Genomic DNA, 23534 nt, shown 5'->3' with positions numbered 1-23534 from the left:
TCTTCCACGCTCAGTTGCTCTCTCTCTGAAACGTAAATCAACTTTCGTGCAGAGTGAGATTAGCTCATCTAACTTAGAGGGTAAGTCTCTGGTAGCTAACTCATCTTTAATACGCTCAGATAAGCCATGCCAGAATGCAGCATACAGGGCCTCGTCGTTCCAGACCAGTTCGGATGCCAGGATCTGGAACTGTATCAGATATTGTCCTACAGTACGTGACCCCTGGCGTAAACGGAGAATCTCGGATGAAGCTGAGGTTACCCGGCCTGGCTCGTCGAAGATGCGCCTGAATGTTGACACGAATGCAGTGTAAGAAGATAGCAGGGTGTCGGACCTCTCCCATAACGGTGATGCCCAATCAAGGGCTGAGCCACTGAGAAGAGAAATAATGTAGGCAATTTTTGTACGGTCACTGGGAAAATTGCCAGGTTGTAGCTCAAACTGAATCTCACACTGGTTGAGAAATCCCCTGCAGAATCTTGGAGATCCGTCAAATTTTGCTGGCGTTGGAAGATGAAGACGTGGAGCAGAAATGGGTAAGGTGGGTGGGGTTATAGCTGGAGTCACTGTGGTTGACGCACCAGATGCGCCTGATCCACGGAGAGTTGTCTGAATCCCATCCAGCCGAGTAGAGAGATCCTGGAGACAGCGGATGATGTGGCCCTGTGCAGCCTCCTGATGTTCTAGTCGGGCTGCCAGTTCTTGCATCGGCCTGGCCGCTTGATCCTGGTCTCCGGCTGGATTCATTAGGTCAGTGCTTACTGTCACAACTGAGGGCCTGAGCTGACGGGAGGCAGCCTCAGTTGTAGGGGCTGAGATGTACTGGAACCTGGGAGGTTGTATCAGACCCCTGGACATGTAAGTAACATGAAGAATAACCGCCAGAAGGCGTGACCACGACAACTTGAATAAAAGTCAATGATGTTTATTTATGACAAACTCCATGCATCACAGTAGCAGTAAAAGAAACATAAAATCAGCAGAGAAATAATACAGTTCCTGGGTACTACAGGGTGGCAGGGGCCACAGAGCTCTGGTAGTATGAAACAGTTCTTATTATCTGCGAGTTGGAAAGTCCTTACCAGGCCCGACTGTAGAAATGAAGAAAGCCCAGGATCGTACCAGCTGGTGTTCCAAGGAAAGCTGGACTGCTGTAAATAAAATAGCTGCTGTGGGTTCTGGTTGGAACCAGACAGATGTTGGCACGGAGTGGATACTGGCTGGAACCAGTTAAATAATAAATGAATCTTGAGAGCGATGCAATATGAATGAAATGTAGAGTTTGAGAGCGGAGAAATAATAATACCGGTGGAGAGTGGTAAACTGTAGAAAGGACACCGGCCCTTTAAGAGAAGCTGTATTCTGCTGGAAGCTGGGCTGGAAGCAGGTAAAGTTGTGGCTGGAAACAGATGAATCCGAAATGGATCGGAGAGTCAGGCTACACCGCAGGTGGAATGCTGGTGCGGGTCTCTATAGTGGAAGTCTTGAGACAGGAGCTGGAACCTGGAAGACAATCACAGGAGAGAGACAAACAGGAACTAGGTTTGACAACCAAAGCACTGACGCCTTCCTTGCTCAGGCACAGTGTATTTTATACCTGCAGCAAGGAAGGGATTGGCTAGGCAATTATGCAGATTAACAATACTGACAACAGATTGGAGGAAATGATCAGCTGACAGAATCCAAGATGGCTGCGCCCATGCAGACACTTGGAGGGAAGTTTGGTTTGTAATCCATGTGGTAATGAAAACAGTAATGGCGGCGCCGGCCACTGGAGACAGGAGACGCCAGGCAGACAAGTGCACATCCAACCACGCGGACACAGCGGAGGCCGCGGCTGACGTAATCCACTCTGACACTCTGCATGCAGAAGCTCAGGGACGGCGGCGGAGGCCGCGGGAGACGCCATGCCAGATGTATTATGGCGTTACTGTGACAGCGTCTCAGAGAGACAGGAGAGGATGCAGGAATGTGAACATTAGGATAACAGATGGGATCCGGTGCTGGAGCGCTGAGCCAGCCTTAGGAGGCATCTGATGGGTAAGAAATGGCGTCCAGATACCCGGATCGTGACAGTGGCGTTGGTGGATGGAGCGAGACATGATGTCCCAGATGTGCTCAATTGGATTCAGGTCTGGGGAACGGGCGGGCCAGTCCATAGCATCAATGCCTTCATCTTGCAGGAACTGCTGACACACTCCAGCCACATGAGGTCTAGCATTGTCTTGCATTAGGAGGAACCCAGGGCCAACTGCACCAGCATATGGTCTCACAAGGGGTCTGAGGATCTCATCTCGGTACCTAATGGCAGTCAGGCTACCTCTGGCGAGCACATGGAGGGCTGTGCGGCCCCCCAAAGAAATTCAACCCCACACCATTACTGACCCACTGCCAAACCGGTCATGCTGGAGGATGTTGCAGGCAGCAGAATGTTCTCCTTGGCATCTCCAGACTCTGTCATGTCTGCCACATGTGCTCAGTGAGAACCTGCTTTCATCTGTGAAGAGCACAGGGCACCGGTGGCGAATTTGCCAAATGTCCTGCACGGTGTTGGGCTGTAAGCACAACCCCCACCTGTGGACGTCGAGCCCTCATACCACCCTCATGGAGTCTGTTTCTGATTGTTTGAGTAGACACATGCACATTTGTGGCTTGCTGGAGGTCATTTTGCAGGGCTCTGGCAGTGCTCCTCCTTGCACAAAGGCGGAGGTAGCGGTCCAGCTGCTGGGTTGTTGCCCTCCTACGGCCTCCTCCACATCTCCTGATGTACTGGCCTGTCTCCTGGTAGGGCCTCCATGCTCTGGACACTACGCTGACAGACACAGCAAACCTTCTTGCCACAGCTCGCATTGATGTGCCATCCTGGATGAGCTGCACTACCTGAGCCACTTGTGTGGGTTGTAGACTCCGTCTCATGCTACCACTAGAGTGAAAGCACCGCCAGCTTTCAAAAGTGACCAAAACATCAGCCAGAAAGCATGGGAGCTGAGAAGTGGTCTGTGGTCACCACCTGCAGAACTCCTTTATTGGGGGTGTCTTGCTAATTGCCTATAATTTCCACCTGTTGTCTATTCCATTTGCAGAACAGCATGTGAAATTGAATGTCAATCAGTGTTGCTTCCTAAGTGGATAGTTTGATTTCACAGAAGTGTGATTGACTTGGAGTTACATTGTGTTGTTTAAGTGTTCCCTTTATTTTTTTGAGCAGTGTATATATATTTATATATACAGGTTGAGTATCCCATATCCAAATATCCGAAATACGGAATATTCCGAAATACGGACTTTTTTGAGTGAGATAGTGAAACTTTTGTTTTCTGATGGCTCAATGTACACAAACTTTGTTTAATACACACAGTTATTAAAAATATTGTATTAAATGACCTTCAGACTGTGTATATAAGGTGTATATGAAACATAAATGAATTGTGTGAATGTAGACACTTTATTTAATGCACAAAGTTATAAAAAATATTAGCTAAAATTACCTTCAGGCTGTGTGTATAAGGTGCATATAAAACATAAATGCATTCTGTGCTTAGATTTAGGTCCCATTACCATGATATCTCATTATGGTATGCAATTATTCCAAAATACGGAAAAATCCGATATCCAAAATACCTCTGGTCCCAAGCATTTTGGATAAGGGATACTCAACCTGTATATATATTATTATGAGGGCATTACTATATATTTCTAAAAGAAAAAATGCAGTGGGGGGTGGAAAAAAAGAAAAATGTTACGACAACCGTCCTTGATTTTGCTGCTCTCCATGCTCAGGTGCCGTCCAACAGTCTTGCCTCCCAGCTTTCCCGTAATAGATTCTCTAGTGATACAAGGTTCTCTTCACCTTTCTCTTTATCACGAGTTTTCTCCGGGTCAGCGACCTTCTTGCAGTGGGACGAGTGGACCCAAGTCTCTCTCTCGGCAACCTTTAGTGCTGTCGTGCTGGTCAACAAAACTTGATACGGTCCTTCCCACCTGTCAATGAGGCAACCTGAGCGTAGAAAATTTAGAATGATCACATAATCCCCAGGTTCAATGTTATGACAATTACTGTTCGGTAGATCAGGAATCGCCAGTTTCAGAATCCTTTGCTGGTTTCTCAGTTGCTGGCTCATCCTAACCAAATATTGCACAGTCATTTCATTATTGCACTTCAAATCATCCTGGGGGTCTATCATTACATGGGGTTGTCGTCCAAAAAGAACTTTGAAGGGTGATAAATTAAGCGGTGACCTGGGAGTGGTTCTGATGCTGTATAACACTAGTGACAATGCTTCTGGCCACAACAGTCCAGTTTCAGCCGTCACTTTGCTCAGCTTGTTCTTAATAGTGCTGTTCATTCTCTCCACCTTCGCACTGGCCTGTGGCCGGTGTGGAGTATGCAGCTTACTATTAATACCCAGCAGTTTGCACATGACCTGAAAGACTTCACCTGTAAAATGGGTACCCCTATCACTTTCAATCATTTTAGGGATACCATATCTACACACAAATTTCTGCACAATTTTCTTTGCAGTGAACACGGCAGTATTTGTGGCAGCGGGCAATGCTTCTACCAAGTTCAAAATGACATCAGTACATACTAATACATACTCTAAATTTCTACAGGGTGGTAACTGTATGAAGTCGATTTGTATTACCTGGAAAGGTCCGTCTGTAGGTGGGATATGAGATGGCTCCGTTGGTATTGTCTTACCAATATTCTTCAAGCAAGTAAGACATGTCATTGCTTTCTTACCTGCATGAGAAGAGAACCCTGGTGCACTCCAGTAGGCTCTTACCAATTTGCACATACCTTCCTTGCCCAGATGAGTCAGACCGTGTGCCGCCTCAGCTAGGCTTGGGAGATATACCCTGGCGGCCACTGGCTTACCATGTTCATCTCTCCAAAGTCCCGAGGACTCCTGACCATATTCCTTCGCCTTCCAGACAGCCTTCTCCTGTAGGGAACACAAATTTAGCATTTCGATTTACTGTTATGTATTTGTTGTGTATGGAAAAAAACATCTTTAGAGGAGAGAGAAGAGAAGAAAAGAGAAAATAAAAGAAAACGTTAGGTTTGCATTCACCAACGGGCTGTCACACCATCATGCATATCAGTGTCTGTACCCAATTTCCCTTCACCAGTATTCTCATTCTCCACCCTTTGTGCATGACAAGGCACACTGCAGTCATACTGGTGCCATCGTGCTGGTGAGATATACCGGGTTCGGGCAGAACTCTGAAAGACCGATAAGGCATGTGGTGTATGAACTGTAATCGCGTCCATGTATTGTACCCTCCTGTAGGTGAACGTAAAAGATGGAGAGGAAACTGTGAAGAAAAACAGAATAGAGGTTAGTAACAGATAAGTTTTGTAGAGGTGAAGAGGATTTTATTAAAATGACAGCTGGATTGGGCACTACGGGGAATTGATGCTCTACTTGGTCTACTCCCTTTAAAATTTGTGCTTGCTGTATTACTACTGGAACTATCCCAGCCATCAATCCAGTGTCCTGTCCATCCTAAGTTCATAGGGAACCCGGTATTTTGAGAGATAATTTCCTCTTCCTGTGATGGACATGAATCTAGAACAGTGGAATGCAACATTAGTCTTTGTGGGTGTCTAACATACTTTGTACTTCCTGAGCGGGAGCACACTATATGTATTTCACATTTTAAAAAGGTCTCTGTTGATTAAGTTAGTCAGGGGCCACTGCTGCTAGGAAAAAAAGAAAAGGTTTAGCATCATAGAGGCCCAATCATAACTTTTGCAGGTTTTGTCAAAGGGTAATGTTGCATTTTTCTCGTTCTTCCCATTTACCGAATTAGTGTTTTCTATATGGCTTTAAATTCTTACTATATGTCCCTTGGTCCCATCTATGTGTTTGATAACGTGGCTCGTGTTCTTTGTCTAGGGGTCTATATTTACTATTTGTCCCATTACTCCTACAATCCCTGGCAAAATGCCCCTCCTTTCTACAAATATAACATATTAATTTACAGTCTTTAGGGGCCTCGGATCTTAGTTGATTAGACATCCCTTTAAGTGCCTGTATGCTTACCGTCCTCAGACTCTTCTCCTGCTGTTCTGTGTTTGGAGATATTCCTGTCATGCTCGATAGCGCACTTTCTGAGAGTGTCTACTGTGACCCCTCTCCATTTAGGCAAAGAAGTCTGTACCCTGACCTTCAATGCCTTATTGAGCCCGTCAATTAGCACAGAGACAGCCACCTCCCTGTAATTCGCATCGTTCCTTATATCCGATACCCCAGTGTATCTAGCCATAGTTTGTAAAGCTCTATGGAAATACTCAGATGTCATTTTATTTTCTCTCTGTTTGATTGTGAAAATTTTGCTCCATTTTACAATTGTGGAGAAATACAATCCTAGTTGTATGTTAATTCGTTTCACGTTCTCCTGATTTTATACATCAGTCAGAGGATCGTTTGACTATATCTTACAATCCGTGAAAATTTTTTGGGTGTCAATATTAGGGGGTAGGCACGCTTTCAAAAGTCTCCGCCAATCTTTGTTTGTAGGTTCGTGGGCATTACCCAGATCCTTAATAAACTTCTGACATCTAGCTAAATGTCCCCAGGGATCAGGGAATTCTGAAATGATTGACCGCAGTTCTGATCTGGTCCACGGGCAATACATTGCAGTATTCCTGGTGAGGGTTACTCCCTGGCTATCTGTTCTCCCATTGGGAGTTATTACCAAGACAGGATGTAACCCAACCATTCCATTCCTAATCGGCTCGCTGCGAGGTGTTACGGACTCTGCGTAATGAACAGTCTCACACTTACCGGTGGCTATGATCTCACCCGTCCCTTCAGTGGGAGACACCGTCACTGTTCTTACTGGTTGGGCCGTGCCCACCTGAGTTTCCTGCAAGGTGGCTGCCTGGATGAGGGCTGAGATTAGGCTGGATCCATCATCTTCCTTCGACCTATGACCTTGGAGAGAACTTAAGACAGGGTACAAAATGCATGGGTTAGAGTTAATACAATTTACATGAATGTTCCTATCCTTTGCCGATGTACCATTGGTTGTAGCTGTCTCCTCCCCATCGACATGTGTCGGTTATGGTGTGCTCGCAATCACATTCCTGTCAGGTTTGGAACTGGTTGTGCGAGCCAGTTCCCTTTGCACATCTCCCTCTTGTTGCCATATATTTAAACAGTCGTTATGTCTGATCCTTTGTTCCTTAGACTCGATCAGACATATTCTATTCCTTACATTCTGCAGTACCTCTGGTTTAAAACTACCCATCCTAGGAAATTACCACACATTACTAACCTTACGAACCCTTTAGGCCCTACTTCTTCTTCAGCCTGAACCCTGGCTCTCGCTTGTGCACTTGGCTCCCATTGTGGGCCTTTTTTGCACAAATACCAAATGAACAATGCAAGCAGACGGTGAAAGTTCTTATTGAGTGCTTTCACTCACCCCAGTCCCTGCTGGCTTGTACTACGACCCACTGCAAATAGTGGGATCGCAATGTACCCAACCTTTCCGATTGCTATCAGACCCTTCAGCACCATAATTTCTTTCGGTGAAGGTTCTGTTGGAATATTTTCCTGGGAGAGCCAGCGAAAAATTCCTTTTCGGTATCTTTCCACTGGAATTTTTATATGGTGAGAAACATACTATCGATCACCCTTTCCAGTGAATGTCTACCAGGGAGATTTCTTGAAGAACATCAGTGAAAAACCCCTTGTTTACACAATCACGTCTGCGTATGCTTTACAAAGCGCCTATGACACACCTGCGCAAAATAACGCAAATGGTATCACGGTGAGCTGCGCATAACACACGGACGTGCGGTCCAATCACATGGCCTATAGATTCTTGTTATCTATATGCCCTACGATCACGGGAGTCGATTTTAATCCACGCTCCTCAGCCGGAGCGTAACACTAAAACACTTCACAAATCACAAACTTTTACGCTCCTCCAACACGTTGTAGTACAACCAACTTCGTTAAATGAACTAGGTTGCGACCCTTCTCGCAGCTGAGCCCTTCTCGCTCAGGCATTTTGTCAACGGGATCCGGTTTTTCGAGGTTCAATACGTTAACTCCTAGTTTCAGCTCACACGAATACACAATGTTTTTCTGCACAGAAAAATATCACTCCCTTTGATTGATAGCCTATCCTACAGTTTAAACAAAGTATTATAATAATCTGCTTTTAAAATCGGATAGTTATTTGCTATTGTATAAATGTCTTTTATCCAACCTTAAATTGAACTGCTATTGTGCGGTTATAACTTGCACTCGCTACTTCACGCAACCTTGCGTAAACACGCGACCGTGCGTGTCCCTGCACCACGTGCGTGCTCCTGTACACTTTCCTCTCGTACTGTACCACGTGTACAACGTGCGTTCAAAACTCAATAAACCACACTATATCACGATAAATGTGAGCAACAAAATACTACTGCTCACTTACATAATACACAATTGTTCCTTACACTCGCCGGAACTCACACACACAGGTAATCTTCTTTTGAGTGTGTACCTAAACGTTTAGGCTGGAACTGCGTTTCGTGTTTTTATAATTACTCCCTTAACACACTAATTCAAATATAAATATAGCAAATAAATGTATCCGATTTCACACAGATCTAGAATGACTATTATAACATATGGCAACAATATGTGAGAATGTATGCAAAGTATCAGTACGCTTTGTGTACGCTTTCGCACCAAAAGTTACACACAAATAATAAACTGCTTTTTTCCTGTTTGTTCCTCGGGTTACACCAGTACCTCTAAGACTATACAGAACAGACGTGGTCTAACAACACAATGCATGGTTACTTAAGATGTGTCTCCACCCTTTGCTGATAGATCAAAGTCTGTTATGGCCTGCAAGTCCTTAAGTATGTGGTGAACCGGGCGAGTCCCCAATTGTTAAGTTCGTTTAACTTACAGGAAGAAAAAGCACTACCTTAATACAAAAATGTGCAGGCCGCTGCAACCTCTAAGCATGTGTGTGTTAGACCTCTATGAAATGCGTACACGTTGCGTAAGCACGCCGTCACGCTGTAAGCACAAAGTAGCTACACGTGCAGCCGAATACACTTTAACCCCTAACAGGAAAGGAATGTGACACCAATTGTATATGTTATGTTGTGGTCCAATGCAGCAACAAATATTTACTTAAAAGGGGGTTCACAGAGAAATACAACTATACAAGAGAAAAGTCTACAACCAATGGATACATACGTTTGACTGAGGAACGGATCCGGGTGGCGCAGGCGAACAATCTGGAAAGATGACCTTGAGAGAATATACTGAGGCCGGCCAGGAGGCTTGGTTTTTATACAATAGTCCAAAGCATGAAACAAAGGAAACTGTAATCTCTTCTTTCATAGGTCAAAGGGCTGGTCATTTACAGTACGAGGGGTCACAGGTCGGTTTGAATAGGTGGGCGATACCTGGTCCAGGTGAACTTGCAGGTGTCCTCCACTGGGTTCCCGCCGAATATCAAGACTACAATAAATACAGTGTGATATTAAAAATATATTTCTGCGCATATCTATGCGCAGGAGCGTGCTACTTTCTGCAAAATGCCATCGGAATATTGCCCTTGAAATACTGTACAGCTGGACACCAAACACCACATCCTAACCTAATTCTGTCCCCTCATATCCTGTAAAGTTGAATCCCACTGTTGTTATACTTCCAAAGTATGTGTAAATTATGCACAATGTGGATTAAATATCAAATATGTCTTTGTGGCTTTTCCATGCAAATGCTACCGTATTTACTCATACCACACAGGACTTCGTGAGCCAATATACGCAACGTGTGGGCATGCGCGCGCACGCACGGCAGAACAAGCACACGCACGGAGGCCACTCTGTGTGGTGTTTGCACGTGATGCATGTGGGTATATTTTCAACATCGACACTTAATAGGCTACACAGACTTTACACAGCCCCACCCTTCTATAACACCCTGGTACCGCACAGGATAGCTGGAGGTGTTTGGAGGGGCAGCTCTCCCTGCCAGGGTCTGTGGATAGGAGCTGCAGGCAGGAAAATGGCGCTGAACGCTGCTGGGCCCGCTCTGAGAAGCTCCGCCCTTGAACATGGCGCTGCTTCCTGCTCTGGGAGTTGTATTATACTGGCCTGAGGTGCATGCTTGCAGTGATCCATGGTCCCTGACAGGCTTGCCGACCAGTTTAGGGTGTAGGTGCTGGCTCAGGGCGCCCCACTAAGTACCGCTGAGCCCTGGAGCGCAGTTAGTACTGCGCTCCCTACCCTGTTGCCACCATCTTCACATCGGCTCCCCGCTTGCTAGGGGGGCCATTGACTCACTCGCCACAAACATCTTCTGGCTCTGTTAGGGGGTGGCGGCATGCTGCTGGGGTGAGCAGTTGCCTGGGGCAGCTAACGATCTATCCCCTCAGGAGCTCAGTGTCCTGTTAGCGGAGATAGTGGCTCTCACCCCGTAGGGTAGGACACTAGTCCCCCCCTAAGTCCCACGAAGCAGGGAGGCTGTTGCCAGCAGCCTTCATGTGCCTAACTTACTCTTAAAAATAAAACTAAAAAGACGCTATAGGAGCTCCCCTAGCTGTGACCGGCTCCTCCGGGCACATTTTCTAAACTGAGTCTGGTAGGAGGAGCATAGAGGGAGGAGCCAGCCCACACTCTCAAACTCTTAAAGTGCCAGTGGCTCCTAGTGGACCCGTCTATACCCCATGGTACTAATGTGGACCCCAGCATCCTCTAGGACGTAAGAGAAAACAGGATGGTTACCCGAAGCAGCTCCTCTCGACCACAATAAGATGCCTATTATAAGCACCATAAAGTGCTAGCAACTCTTGCCCCCCCAGTCACTGCCAGATGGGAGCAAGGGGCGGGAGAGAGATGTTGGATACAGCACCTCCTCATCCTTCATCCCACACCATATTATGTTCTATGATGCTCAGTAATTTGCTGCTGCAGCAGCTGGAAGCAGGGAGAACAAAATAAGTAAAGTTGTTAGTAAAGCAGCACAGTGCAGAAAGACCCATAATCTCTTGGGTATGTCATTTAAAATGAAACCTTGAGGATGTGGGCATATAAAAGAGAAGGAGCTTTCAGAATTTGTGCAGATGATGCAAATTAAAGACCAGATTATGAGTTGCATGTAATTTGGTCTCAATTCCAATAAATTCCAGCAATCCGAAACCAATGTCAACATCTGGCTGTGGACTGCATTCAAGGATTGCAGTTTCTGCTAAAAAGCAGTTGCTGCAATCAAATAGTTGCCATCCAGAAATAGAGAAAACACACCCATTGTAGAAATTGCGAATGCATCGCAATGTGTTTTCAGATCGCAAAACCATACACAGTTACTAGAACATCAAAGACTTTTCCCATTTGCGCCAAGTAAGGTCGTCCACAATTTTGGCGATGCAAGAGGCTGGAAGTGGTCATCGCTGATGTCACGAGGCCCTCCTTAAAAAAAAAAAAACACCTGGGCACTCCTGCGTTTTTTCAGACACACCCAGAAACTGTCGGGTTTCCGCCCAGAAATGCCGGCTTCCTGTCAGTCAAACATCAGCTGCATTGTGATTACGATCAGTCGCTATTTCCCTTGTGCATGCGCAGTCGTTTGATAATCGGCCGGATTGCGATTCTCAAATTTTGCAATAAAACCTGAATAAGGCCCTGTATTCTGAATAGGGTGTATCTATGCTGCCGCACCGCTCCCAGCACTACGCTGAAGAAATAATCTAATATACTGTGGGATGATTTCTAATGTTTATTTATAATGTGGAATAAAACGGTATTCAATGGTGAACTTTTTTCCTTCTCATTAATACTTCAATGCAGTGGCTTCATTTAGGCAGAGCCATATAAGGACACGACAGGCAAGCATTTTATTTATTGTCTGGATATTCCCATAGCATTTTTAGCAAACGAATACGATAACTTTCTTGCATATCACAGAAATAAGTGCTAAACAGACTACCTGATTAAACGAACACCCGAAAATAGCTGTATAAGAATGTCAGCATTTCTTCATGATGTTTTCTTCAGTATTGCTATAAATTATATGAAAATACAAATTTTCTTTTTTACTACCAACTTCCCATGAAACAACGGTTTACAATATCCAGAAATAAATACCATGGACACGGTGAGATTAAATATATACATTATGTAACACTGGAGGTGTTTTGCCGCTTTACAGTCATAGGATACAGAGAATAACACAGTATATACAATTTGGAGTCTAAAATTAAAGTTTTATTGCAGGATATCCTCATTAGACTGTGTGTAAAACATATGATTTTGGCAGTCTCTTAACCAGGAGAGTTTGCTGAATATATTTTTTAGTATATACCTACTGTTACACAATTTGTTTCAGCATAAAACCATTCATATTTTAAAATTTTCAAATTCCAGACAATATTCCTTAAGATAAAAACAGCAACAAAGGGATATCATATAACCAACATAAGGATTTGTCGGTGTAGAATAAAACATGGTGTTCCAATTCTCGGTTCCAGAAGCACACAGCAAAAATTTGTCTTGCCATGAAAGTATAAAACACTGGTCTTGAAGTGGTTAAAGAGGATATGAATTTTTATTGATACCAGTTAATTACAAAAAAAAAAAAAAAAAGTGTTCGTATATAAATGCAAACTCCATGCGCTTCATATAGTGACATTGGTAATACATTGATTTTTGTATTTTTAATCATGTTTCTGCTGCCTACATGTAGAAACAAAGTATATATGTTAAAGTATGTACTGGGTAATTCAAACCTGTATCAAATAAATCTGAAAATGTGTTAATATTCAGCATCCTCAAACTGTCCTATTCTCAATAAACTTGTTAGCCACTCCAGATTACTATATGTTGCGTAGAGACCTGTCTTTTCAAAGTTTTTCCAACCATACAGCAAAATAAAACAAACAATTGGCAAATATAGTTACATAGGACATTTTGTAAATGGAGTTTTTCGTAAATTTAATCTAGAAATCCATTCAATCCTAGCAACCAGAACAGAGATATTTTTCATCAGGACATATAGGCTAACAAATTAGAACATACAGGTGTTGGACCTGAAGCACCTTAACAGGCTGGCTGCAAGGCCCCAATTAAACCATTAATAAAATGTTCTATAGGTTGTAACATGGATATCAGAGGAGGGGCATCTGCTGCTCTGTAAATACCTAATTTGGTCTTAATAAAAGATGAAAATCCTTTATAACTAAATTTAACAAGGATGCTATGTGCACCACACCTATAAACTCAATAAAACCTGTTATGAATAAAGGATCAATATTTTAGACCTCAGTAGTATGAGGGGAGAGAGAAGTGGTAATTCAACAAGGTGCCTCATATGAAAGTATCTTATTTTTGAGGTTACATTGTCTTTTAAATAATTTACCACCAACAAATGTTGTTAATGCACTTGGCTCTCTCCTAGGCAGACTCCAGCCAGTGGGATAAAAGCGAGGGGCAAAGGCAGCTAGCCGAAGCACTTTACTCTCAAAGTCTGACTCACCTACTGAATCAAGCTCTCAGGATACACCATGCTCACTTCCTGTGTACAGACGTTTCCTTATACATCAATCCTTTTTGTGCCATAAGGTGCGAGTTGCCTGGCACAACTTAGAGACTCTGCCATGGGCAGTGATTCCCAAACATGAGTACTTTTTACTGAATTTTGAAACTTAATTCACCAATAGTGTGCTAAGTAGATAATAGTGTCCTAAGTACTGTACTTTGGATTAGTAGGTTTTGTTGCAATGGAAGTGGTATAAAAGTTAAGACGCATATTATAAGAAAAAGCCGCAAAAACCATGGCACGCCAAATGGAGCTATTTGGGCAATATGAGGATGTATATGTGGACACATCTTTACCTTTCCTACTAGGTGTAGCCTGTCCAGGAGAAAGCCTTGTGCATTAACACCATTCAAAAAATAATAATATAAAAAATAAATAAATTTTCTCCAAAGCAGGGATACGCCCTTTTGCTCACTACTGTTGCCAGGCTGGGAAAAGTCTTCCTGTGACAAAGGGCAGTGCACTAAATTACACTCTCTCCTCTGGGGATGTAGTCATGAGACCGCCGGTCACTATAGAGACGCCGGAATCCCAAGCGTTGGACAGATCGACAGTTGGCATGCAGACTAACTGGGATTATTCCCACTCGTGAGTGTCCACGACACAAATAGAGTGGAAATAGAACCTGTGGGGAGTGCATCCCGGGGTTGGTATGGTCACCTCTGGGATACCAAACACCGATCTCCCAATACCAACCCCTCCGTGCCTTTCTGCTTGCACATGTCCTCATGTAGCAAAGCAAAGAAACAACATCCTGGTAACAAGTTTGCTTTGAATTCAAATCATTATTATAGGCGGAATAAATGTACTCTTTATAGGTGTAACGCCTCACTACTGCGATGTTTCTGTGATGTGGTCTTTCGCTACAAAGAATTTCTGTTCCCCCATAAATAGTATATACATAAAACGTCACACTTTGTATATAAAGCCACAAGACACTTTGTTTAAAAAAGCAAACCCTCCCCCCCCCCCCAAAAAAAAACAAAACAACAAAGAATCTAACAAAAAATTCAATACTGTTATTTCACTAAGAAAAGCACAAGGGAACTCTACAATACAGTACTTGAAGTGGACACATTTTAGGATTTACACTATTCTGTAAACTTTATATGCTGCTTTTATAGTTAGCATCGGCAAGTGTTGACGAAACTTATCCTACTGTATGTCAGAAAAACTAAATTTGCACAACGTACAAGATAAAATAAAGCCATGTTAACACATGCAACACTACAATATATTCACCAAAGATTCTTGAAGAAAAAAACCCACAAAAATAAATCTTAATTTAAAATCTACTGCCAAGTGTAACACATTTTTTCCAAGTGAATTGCAGATTACATTAACAAATAATAAATTATAGTGTTTTAGGTCATTTAAGAAACACAAGACAGGCCGTTTTTGCATTGCAAGTTTGTACAAGTTAGGTAATGTTGTAATTTTAAAGGGTCACAAAATAGAAAAATAAGTTGCTGACAAATAATACATATATATGTACACATTAAAAAGTATCCATCACTGATTAGAACTGGAAATATTTGAGAGGGAGGAAAATTGTTTTCTTATGCATATCAGACTTCCTGTCAATAATCCTATGGAAGTGACTGCAACGAGCTTTTGAGAATGGAAACGTCTTAGAACAGAATAACTTGCTTTAGGCACTTAGCAAGTATTACCACAATGAAACACTGTCATGGCAAAGAAAATTTCCAAATATATTTGTGAATATTTCAAGATGCTCTTTCCATACTAGTTCAACTTGTAATTTATAATCAACTGAGCCATTTACAATGAGGATAAAAAAATAAAAATAAAAAAAATCCAGGTAAAATAGATGAAAACAAAAAAAAAAAAAACAAAAAAAAACAAAACTAAAAACACACATACACAACACAGAGAACAACAAAACTTTGGAGATTTTGTAAAAAAATTTTTCCATTCCAGAAAATTCAAGTCTGAGAGGAAGAGATTGCTTGAGGTCTGTATTATAATTATTACTACAGGTTCTATACATTGTTTGTGCTCAGTCTGTGCTGCTCCGTCAAATCCAGAGAAATAATGTTATCATCTCTTAGATTTCCACGAAGCTCTGGAGTATGGGGTGCTCCTTTTCTTCTCAGACGCCTTGAAATAGGAGTAGGACGGTTGTCCAGGTAGTTCATCCTCTGGATTTTCTGCCATCATTTTCAGCTTTGCCTCAATCGCTTTAATCTTTGCACTGACACTGCACACATATGTAAAAATAACTAAGTTAAAACAAAACAACCTGAATATCACATTGTATATTGACATTTACTTTAAGAAAAAAGTTATCTTTGGCATTTGTGACTGTGCAGAGTTAAGAACATTAAAGGTAAATCATAAAAAGGTTATTTTGTGGCGTCTTCCTTAAAATATGGGGTCCTAATGTAGATGGTTACCTATATTCCGCACTAACGGTACCCCCCGGACTCGCTGATGTGTGCAGCCTCATGGGGCCGCACACAAAAATCTGTGAGTCATTGACCTGCGAGTTGCAGTGCTGTTTCCAGCAGCTTCTACACTGTTGCAACGGCAACTCACAACTTCACAGACTGATCCTAAAGTCTGACAGTAGATACATGTAGATGTATAAAATTAAGCACTGAAATCACCCATATATACAATTTTTCAATACCTATCTACAAATATGCCCCAAAAAATAAGATTTTACTTACCGGTAAATCTATTTCTCGTAGTCCGTAGTGAATGCTGGGGACTCCGTAAGGACCATGGGGAATAGACGGGCTCCGCAGGAGACAGGGCACTTTAAGAAAGAATTAGGAATACTGGTGTGCACTGGCTCCTCCCTCAATGTCCCTCCTCCAGACCTCAGTTAAGGAAACTGTGTACGGAAGAGCTGACAGTACAAGGAAAGGATTTTGGAATCCAGGGTAAGACTCATACCAGCCACACCAATCACACCGTATAACTCGTGATAACCTTACCCAGTTAACAGTATGAACAACTACAGAACATCAGATAAACCTGATGCAACCATAAAATAACCCTTATTTTAGCAATAACTATATACAAGTATTGCAGAAGAAGTCAGCACTTGGGACGGGCGCCCAGCATCCACTACGGACTACGAGAAATAGATTTACCGGTAAGTAAAATCTTATTTTCTCTAACGTCCTAGTGGATGCTGGGGACTCCGTAAGGACCATGGGGATTATACCAAAGCACCCAAACGGGCGGGAGAGTGCGGATGACTCTGCAGCACCGAATGAGCAAACTCAAGGTCCTCCTCAGCCAGGGTATCAAACTTGTAGAACTTTGCAAAGGTGTTTGAACCCGACCAAGTAGCCGCTCGGCAAAGCTGTAATGCCGAGACCCCTCGGGCAGCCGCCCAAGAAGAGCCCACCTTCCTTGTGGAATTTTTTTTAACCGATTTTGGAGGCGGCAAGCCAGCCGCAGAATGAGCTTGCTGAATCGTGTTACAGATCCAGCAAGCAATAGTTTGCTTTGAAGCAGGAGCACCCAGCTTGTTGGATGCATACAGGATAAACAGCGACTCAGATTTCCTGACTCTAGCCGTTCTGGCTACATAAACCTTCAAAGCCCTGACTACGTCCAGTAACTCAGAATCCTCCAAGTCACAAGTAGCCACAGGCACCACAATAGGTTGGTTCATATGAAAAGATGACACCACTTTTGGCAGAAATTGCGGACGAGTCCGCAATTCTGCCCTATCCATATGGAAAACCAGATAGGGGCTTTTATGTGACAAAGCCGCCAATTCTGACACACGCCTCGCCGAAGCCAAGGCTAATAGCATGACCACCTTTCACGTGAGATATTTTAACTCCACGGTTTTAAGTGGCTCAAACCAGTGTGATTTCAGGAAACTCAACACCACGTTAAAATCCCAAGGTGCCACTGGAGGCACAAACGGGGGCTGAATATGCAGCACTCCCTTTACAAACGTCTGAACTTCAGGCAGAGAAGCCAGTTCTTTTTGAAAGAAAATTGATAGGGCCGAAATCTGGACCTTAATGGACCCCAATTTTAGGCCCAAAGTCACTCCCGACTGTAGGAAGTGAAGGAAACGGCCCAGCTGGAATTCCTCTGTAGGGGCATTTCTGGCCTCACACCAAGCAACATATTTTCGCCATATACGGTGATAATGTTTAGCCGTCACGTCTTTCCTAGCCTTTATTAGCGTAGGAATAACCTCATCCGGAATCCCTTTTTCTGCTAGGATCCGGCGTTCAACCGCCATGCCGTCAAACGCAGCCGCGGTAAGTCTTGGAACAGACAGGGCCCCTGCTGCAACAGATCCTGCCTTAGAGGCAGAGGCCATGGGTCCTCTGTGAGCATTTCTTGCAGCTCTGGATACCAAGTCCTTCTTGGCCAATCCGGAACAATTAATATTGTTCTCACTCCTCTTTTTCTTATGATTCTCAGTACCTTGAGTATGAGAGGAAGAGGAGGAAAAACAAACAGACTGGAACGCCCACGGTGTCACTAGTGTGTCTACAGCAATCGCCTGAGGGTCTCTTGACCTGGCGCAATACCGCTGTAGTTTTTTGTTGAGGCGGGATGCCATCATGTCCACCTGTGGCAGCTCCCACCAACTGGCAATCTGCGCGAAGACTTCTTGATAAAGTCCCCACTCTCCCGGGTGGAGGTCGTGCCTGCTGAGGAAGTCTGCTTCCCAGTTGTCCACTCCCGGAATGAACACTGCTGACAGTGCTCTCACGTGATTCTCTGCCCAGCGAAAAATTCTGGTGGCTTCCGCCATCGCCACCCTGCTCCTTGTGCCGCCTTGGCGGTTTACATGAGCCACTGTGGTGATGTTGTCTGATTGAATCAGCACCGATTGGTCGCAAAGCAGGGTCTCCGCTTGACTTAGAGCGTTGTATATGGCCCTTAATTCCAGGATATTGATGTGAAGGCAAGTCTCCTGACTTGACCACAGACCCTGGAAATTTCTTCCCAGTGTGACTGCCCCCCACCCTCGGAGGCTTGCATCCGTGGTCACCAGGACCCAGTCCTGAATGCCGAATCTGCGACCCTCGAGAAGGTGAGCACTCTGCAGCCACCACAGAAGAGACACCCTGGCCTTGGGGGATAGGGTGATCAGCCGATGCATCTGTAGATGTGATCCGGACCACTTGTCCAACAGATCCCATTGAAAGGTCCTCGCATGGAACCTGCCGAAGGGAATGGCCTCGTATGATGCCACCATCTTCCCCAGGACTCACGTGCAGTGATGCACCGACACCAGTTTTGGCTTTAAGAGGTCTCTGACCAGTGTCATGAGTTCCTGAGCCTTCTCCGTCGGGAGAAAAACCTTCTTCTGTTCTGTGTCCAGAATCATGCCCAGGAAGGGCAGACGCGTCGTAGGAATCAGCTGCGACTTTGGAATATTCAGAATCCAGCTGTGCTGTTGTAACACTTCCCGAGAGCGTGCTACGCTGATCAGTAACTGCTCTCTGGACCTCGCCTTTATGGGGAGAACGTCCAAGTATGGGATAATTGTGACTCCTTGCTTTCGCAGGAACACCATCATTTCCGCCATTACCTTGGTAAATATTCTCGGTGCCGTGGAGAGACCAAACGGCAACGTCTGGAATTGGTAATGACAATCCTGTACCACGAATCTGAGGTACTCCTGATGAGGTGGATAAATGGGGACATGCAGGTAAGCATCCTTTATGTCCAGAGACACCATAAAATCCCCCTCTTCCAGGCTTGCAATGACCGCTCTGAGCGATTCCATCTTGAACTTGAACCTTTTCAGGTAAATGTTCAGGGATTTTAAATTCAAAATGGGTCTGACCGAACCGTCCGGTTTCGGTACCACAAACATTGTGGAATAGTAACCCCTTCCCTGTTGAAGGAGGGGAACCTTCACCACCACCTGCTGGAGATATAATTTGTGAATTGCCGCTAACACTATTTCCCTCTCCAAGGGGGAGGCTGGCAGGGCCGATTTGAGGCAACGGTGAGGGGGCATCACTTCGAATTCCAGCTTGTATCCCTGAGATACAATCTGTATAGCCCAGGGATCCACCTGTGAGCGAACCCACTGGTGGCTGAAATGTCGGAGACGCGCCCCCACCGATCCTGGCTCCACCTGTGGAGCCCCAGCGTCATGCGGTGGATTTAATGGAAGCCGGGGAGGACTTCTGTTCCTGGGAACTAGCTGTTTTGTGCAGCTTCTTTCCTCTACCCCTGCCTCTGGCAAGAAAGGAGGCACCTTGGACTTTGCCTCTTTGTGATCGAAAGGACTGCATTTGGTAATACGGCGCTTTCTTAGGTTGTGAGGGAATATATGGCAAAAAATTTGACTTCCCAGCCGTAGCTGTGGAAACTAGGTCCGAGAGACCATCCCCAAACAATTCCTCACCCTTATAAGGTAAATCCTCCATGTGCCGTTTTACGTCGGCATCACCTGTCCATTGCCGAGTCCACAGGACCCTTCTGGCCAAAATCGACATTGCATTTATTCTAGAGCCCAGTAGGGCAATATCTCTCTGGGCATCTCTCATATACAGGACAGCGTCTTTTATATGCCCCAGGGTCAGTAATATAGTATCCTTGTCCAAGTTATCAAGTTCCTCAGATAAAGTATCTGTCCATGCTGCGACAGCACTACAAATCCAGGCCGACGCAATTGCCGGCCTTAGCAGAGTACCTGAATGTGTATAAATGGACTTCAGGATCCCTTCCTGCTTTCTATCCGCAGGATCCTTTAGGGTGGCCGTATCCTGTGACGGCAGGGCTACCTTCTTAGATAAGCGTGTCAAAGCTTTGTCTACCCAAGGGGAGGATTCCCAGCGTAACCTGTCCGTTGGCGGGAAAAGATACGCCATAAGCAACTGTTTGGAAATCTGCACTTTCCTATCTGGAGATTCCCAAGCTTTTTCACATAACTCATTTAATTCATGTGAAGGGGGAAAAGTCACCTCATGCCTTTTTTCCCCAAACATATAAACCCTCTTGTCAGGGACTGGGTTTTCCTCTGAGATGTGTAATACATCCTTCATTGCTATAATCATGTAGCGGATGGCTTTAGCCATTTTAGGCTGCAACTTTGCATCATCGCCATCGACACTGGAGTCAGAATCCGTGTCGATATCTGTGTCAACTATTTGGGATAGCAGACGCTTCTGAGACCCTGACGGCCTCTGCGTTGTAGGGTCAGGCATGGGTTGAGACCCTGACTGTCCCAAGGCTTCAAGCTTTATCCAACCTTTTATGCAAGGAATTAACTTTATCATTTAAAACCTTCCACATATCCATCCAATCGGGTGTCGGCGGCGATACCACATTCATCTGCACCTGCTCTGCTTCCACATAGCCTTCCTCGTCAAACATGTCGACACAAGCGTACCGACACACCACACACACAGGGGATGCTCTATTTGAGTACAGAACCCCCACAAGGCCCTTTGGAGAGACAGAGAGAGAGTATGCCAGCACACACCCCAGCGCTATATGACCCAGGAATTACACAGTAACTTAGTGTTTACCCAGTAGCTGCTGTATACACTGATTTTGCGCTAAATTTATGTGCCCCCCCCTCTTTTTACCCTCTTTCTACCGTGATTCTGCAGGGGAGAGCCTGGGGAGCTTCCTCTCAGCGGAGCTGTGGAGAGAAATGGCGCTGGTGAGTGCTGAGGAAGAAGCCCCCCCCCCCCCCTCCGGAGCGGCGGGCTTCTGTCCCGCGATTTGTGTAAAATAATGGCGGGGGCTTATGCATATATACAGTGCCCAACTGTATATATGCTCTTAAATGCCAAGAGGTACTTAATTGCTGCCCAGGGCGCTCCCCCACAACCCTTCCCCCTGCACCCTACAGTGACCGGAGTGTGCGGGTGTAATGTGGGAGCAATGGCGCACAGCTGCAGTGCTGTGCGCTACCTCATATGAAGACTGGAGTCTTCTGCCGCCGCTTTCGAAGTCTTCTTGCTTCTCACGCCGGCTTCTGGCTCTGCGAGGGGGATGGCGGCGCGGCTCTGGGATCGGACGACCAAGGGTGCGTTCCTGTGTTCGATCCCTCTGGAGCTAATGGTGTCCAGTAGCCTAAGAAGCATGACCTATCCACAGTGAGTAGGTCTGCTTCTCTCCCCTCAGTCCCACGTAGCAGAGAGTCTGTTGCCAGCAGATCTCTCTGAAAATAAAAAGACCTAACAAAATACTTTCTATTCAGCAAGCTCAGGAGAGCTCACTAAGGTGCACCCAGCTCGTCCGGGCACAGATTCAAACTGGAGGAGGGACATAGAGGGAGGAGCGAGTGCACACCAGTATTCCTAATTCTTTCTTAAAGTGCCCTGTCTCCTGCGGAGCCCGTCTATTCCCCATGGTCCTTACGGAGTCCCCAGCATCCACTAGGACCTTAGAGAAAATTGTAATTTAGATAGCTTACATAAAAATATATATTAATAAAATATAATATAAAAGAGTAAAAAAAACAGAAAAAAAAAAACACACAACATAAAAAGGTTATGACTGAGTTATAATTCTGTACCCGCATAACATAAAACCATTTAATTTGAACTGTATGACCATGGCTATGGATGTAAAATCAGGTGGCGATTAGAGGTAAAATTTTGTCTCACAGACAAGATAATCTTACAATATGAAATAGAGCACAAAGTGCGCAGACAGTTTGACAACATAATATTCACTTTTCTTCCTTGATTGTCGGATATCTGACCTTTATTTTTCTAAACCTAAAGTTCATAGTTGGTCCCTGGAGTAAATGAGTTTCCTGTTGAACGAACAGCACACAAATCAGTGCTCAATCAATCAGTTTAACCTTCCCTGGCCCAGCCTGTAGCCTCAGGCTAGTAGACTGCATTTGGCCTTCCATTTCCTGACCGCTTGGAAACACACAGGTTGTTTGATCAGCATCTTACCCATCTATCCCAAACGACTGCATTTTGAGATTGACAGGATCAGCAAAGAGAGTGAAATTTGTGTTTGTTCAAAGACCTCATGCTAATTAAGGAGGTTCTTGATCTGAGTACACAACATTTTCTATGCTGGTAACAGTGATTAATAAACATGCAAACCACAATGATGACCTTTAAATCAGTGAGTAATGTGCATTATGTGTTATGTTGCAGCTTGTATTGAAGAGTACTCTGCGAATACTGGGGAGCAGGGTTGGACTGGCCCACAGGGGTACAGGGGAAACCACCGTGTGGGCCCCGCTGCCTGGGGCACCACCTCCTCCTCCTCTATGGATCAGGTCCCGACTGTGCACTTGAATAGTACATTATACATATTATCTACAGTGCATTGCTGTTATTAATCTGGTACATCATCATGCATACACTAGGAGTATTTACTATCTATCTATATCATGGGGCTCATACTATGTTAGCCAAGCCCCTGTGGCAGCTGTCCACACCCCTGAGCATGGGCCTTTACCTCTGCATTCCCCTGGTGGGCCCTCCATGCCCCAGTCCGACACTGCTGGGGAAATATATGGCGATAGGAGATAGAAGAGATTTATGATGTTTGCTCATGTAGGTGACATAGAACAGCTGAAAGTCTGTTTATGTAATCATCTACTTCCTTTAGCAGCAAAATATCACATCTGATCACCATAATACTACAGTATTAATAGCTCCTTCTATGAATTGACAACACTATCTTTAGCAATGTAATCTCCTGGAAGGAATAGCCACAATATTTAATGAAAATAAATGTCAGTAACACGTCTGCTGCCTTTTTGTACAAGACTATATTACTGTAGGTCAGTCACCCAATGGCTTTAAATGCCTTTGAAGCTACATGGAGCACTCTGTTTGCTCTTGTGGACTGGAGTGAGGGAGTGGGTAACTAGAGTTACTGGCCATTAAATATTGCAGCCAATATCCAAAAACATGATGCCCTTCCAGTACAAGTGGGTAAGGGGCATTAGAACCAACAGGCTGAACCCTCATCCTTGTTTAAAGGAGTAGAAAAATTAATAAAAGGGCATTATAA

The 23534-nt window shown here is 44.5% G+C and overlaps 1 protein-coding gene across 1 annotated transcript in view; it reads right to left on the bottom strand.

Moving 5' to 3' along the window:
• Positions 1 to 12216: 12216 nt before the first annotated feature.
• Positions 12217 to 23534, bottom strand: part of RBM18 (RNA binding motif protein 18) — a 122670-nt gene continuing 111352 nt past the window's right edge. The window contains exon 6 of the mRNA XM_063936937.1: positions 12217 to 15789. Coding sequence (XP_063793007.1) covers positions 15630 to 15789 — 160 coding nt within the window. The 3' untranslated portion in view covers positions 12217 to 15629. The remainder of the gene's footprint in view (positions 15790 to 23534) is intronic.

Source organism: Pseudophryne corroboree, chromosome 8 (genome assembly GCF_028390025.1).
Source record: "Pseudophryne corroboree isolate aPseCor3 chromosome 8, aPseCor3.hap2, whole genome shotgun sequence".
Taxonomy (NCBI): domain Eukaryota; kingdom Metazoa; phylum Chordata; class Amphibia; order Anura; family Myobatrachidae; genus Pseudophryne; species Pseudophryne corroboree.
This window is presented reverse-complemented; position numbering and strand designations above follow the sequence as displayed.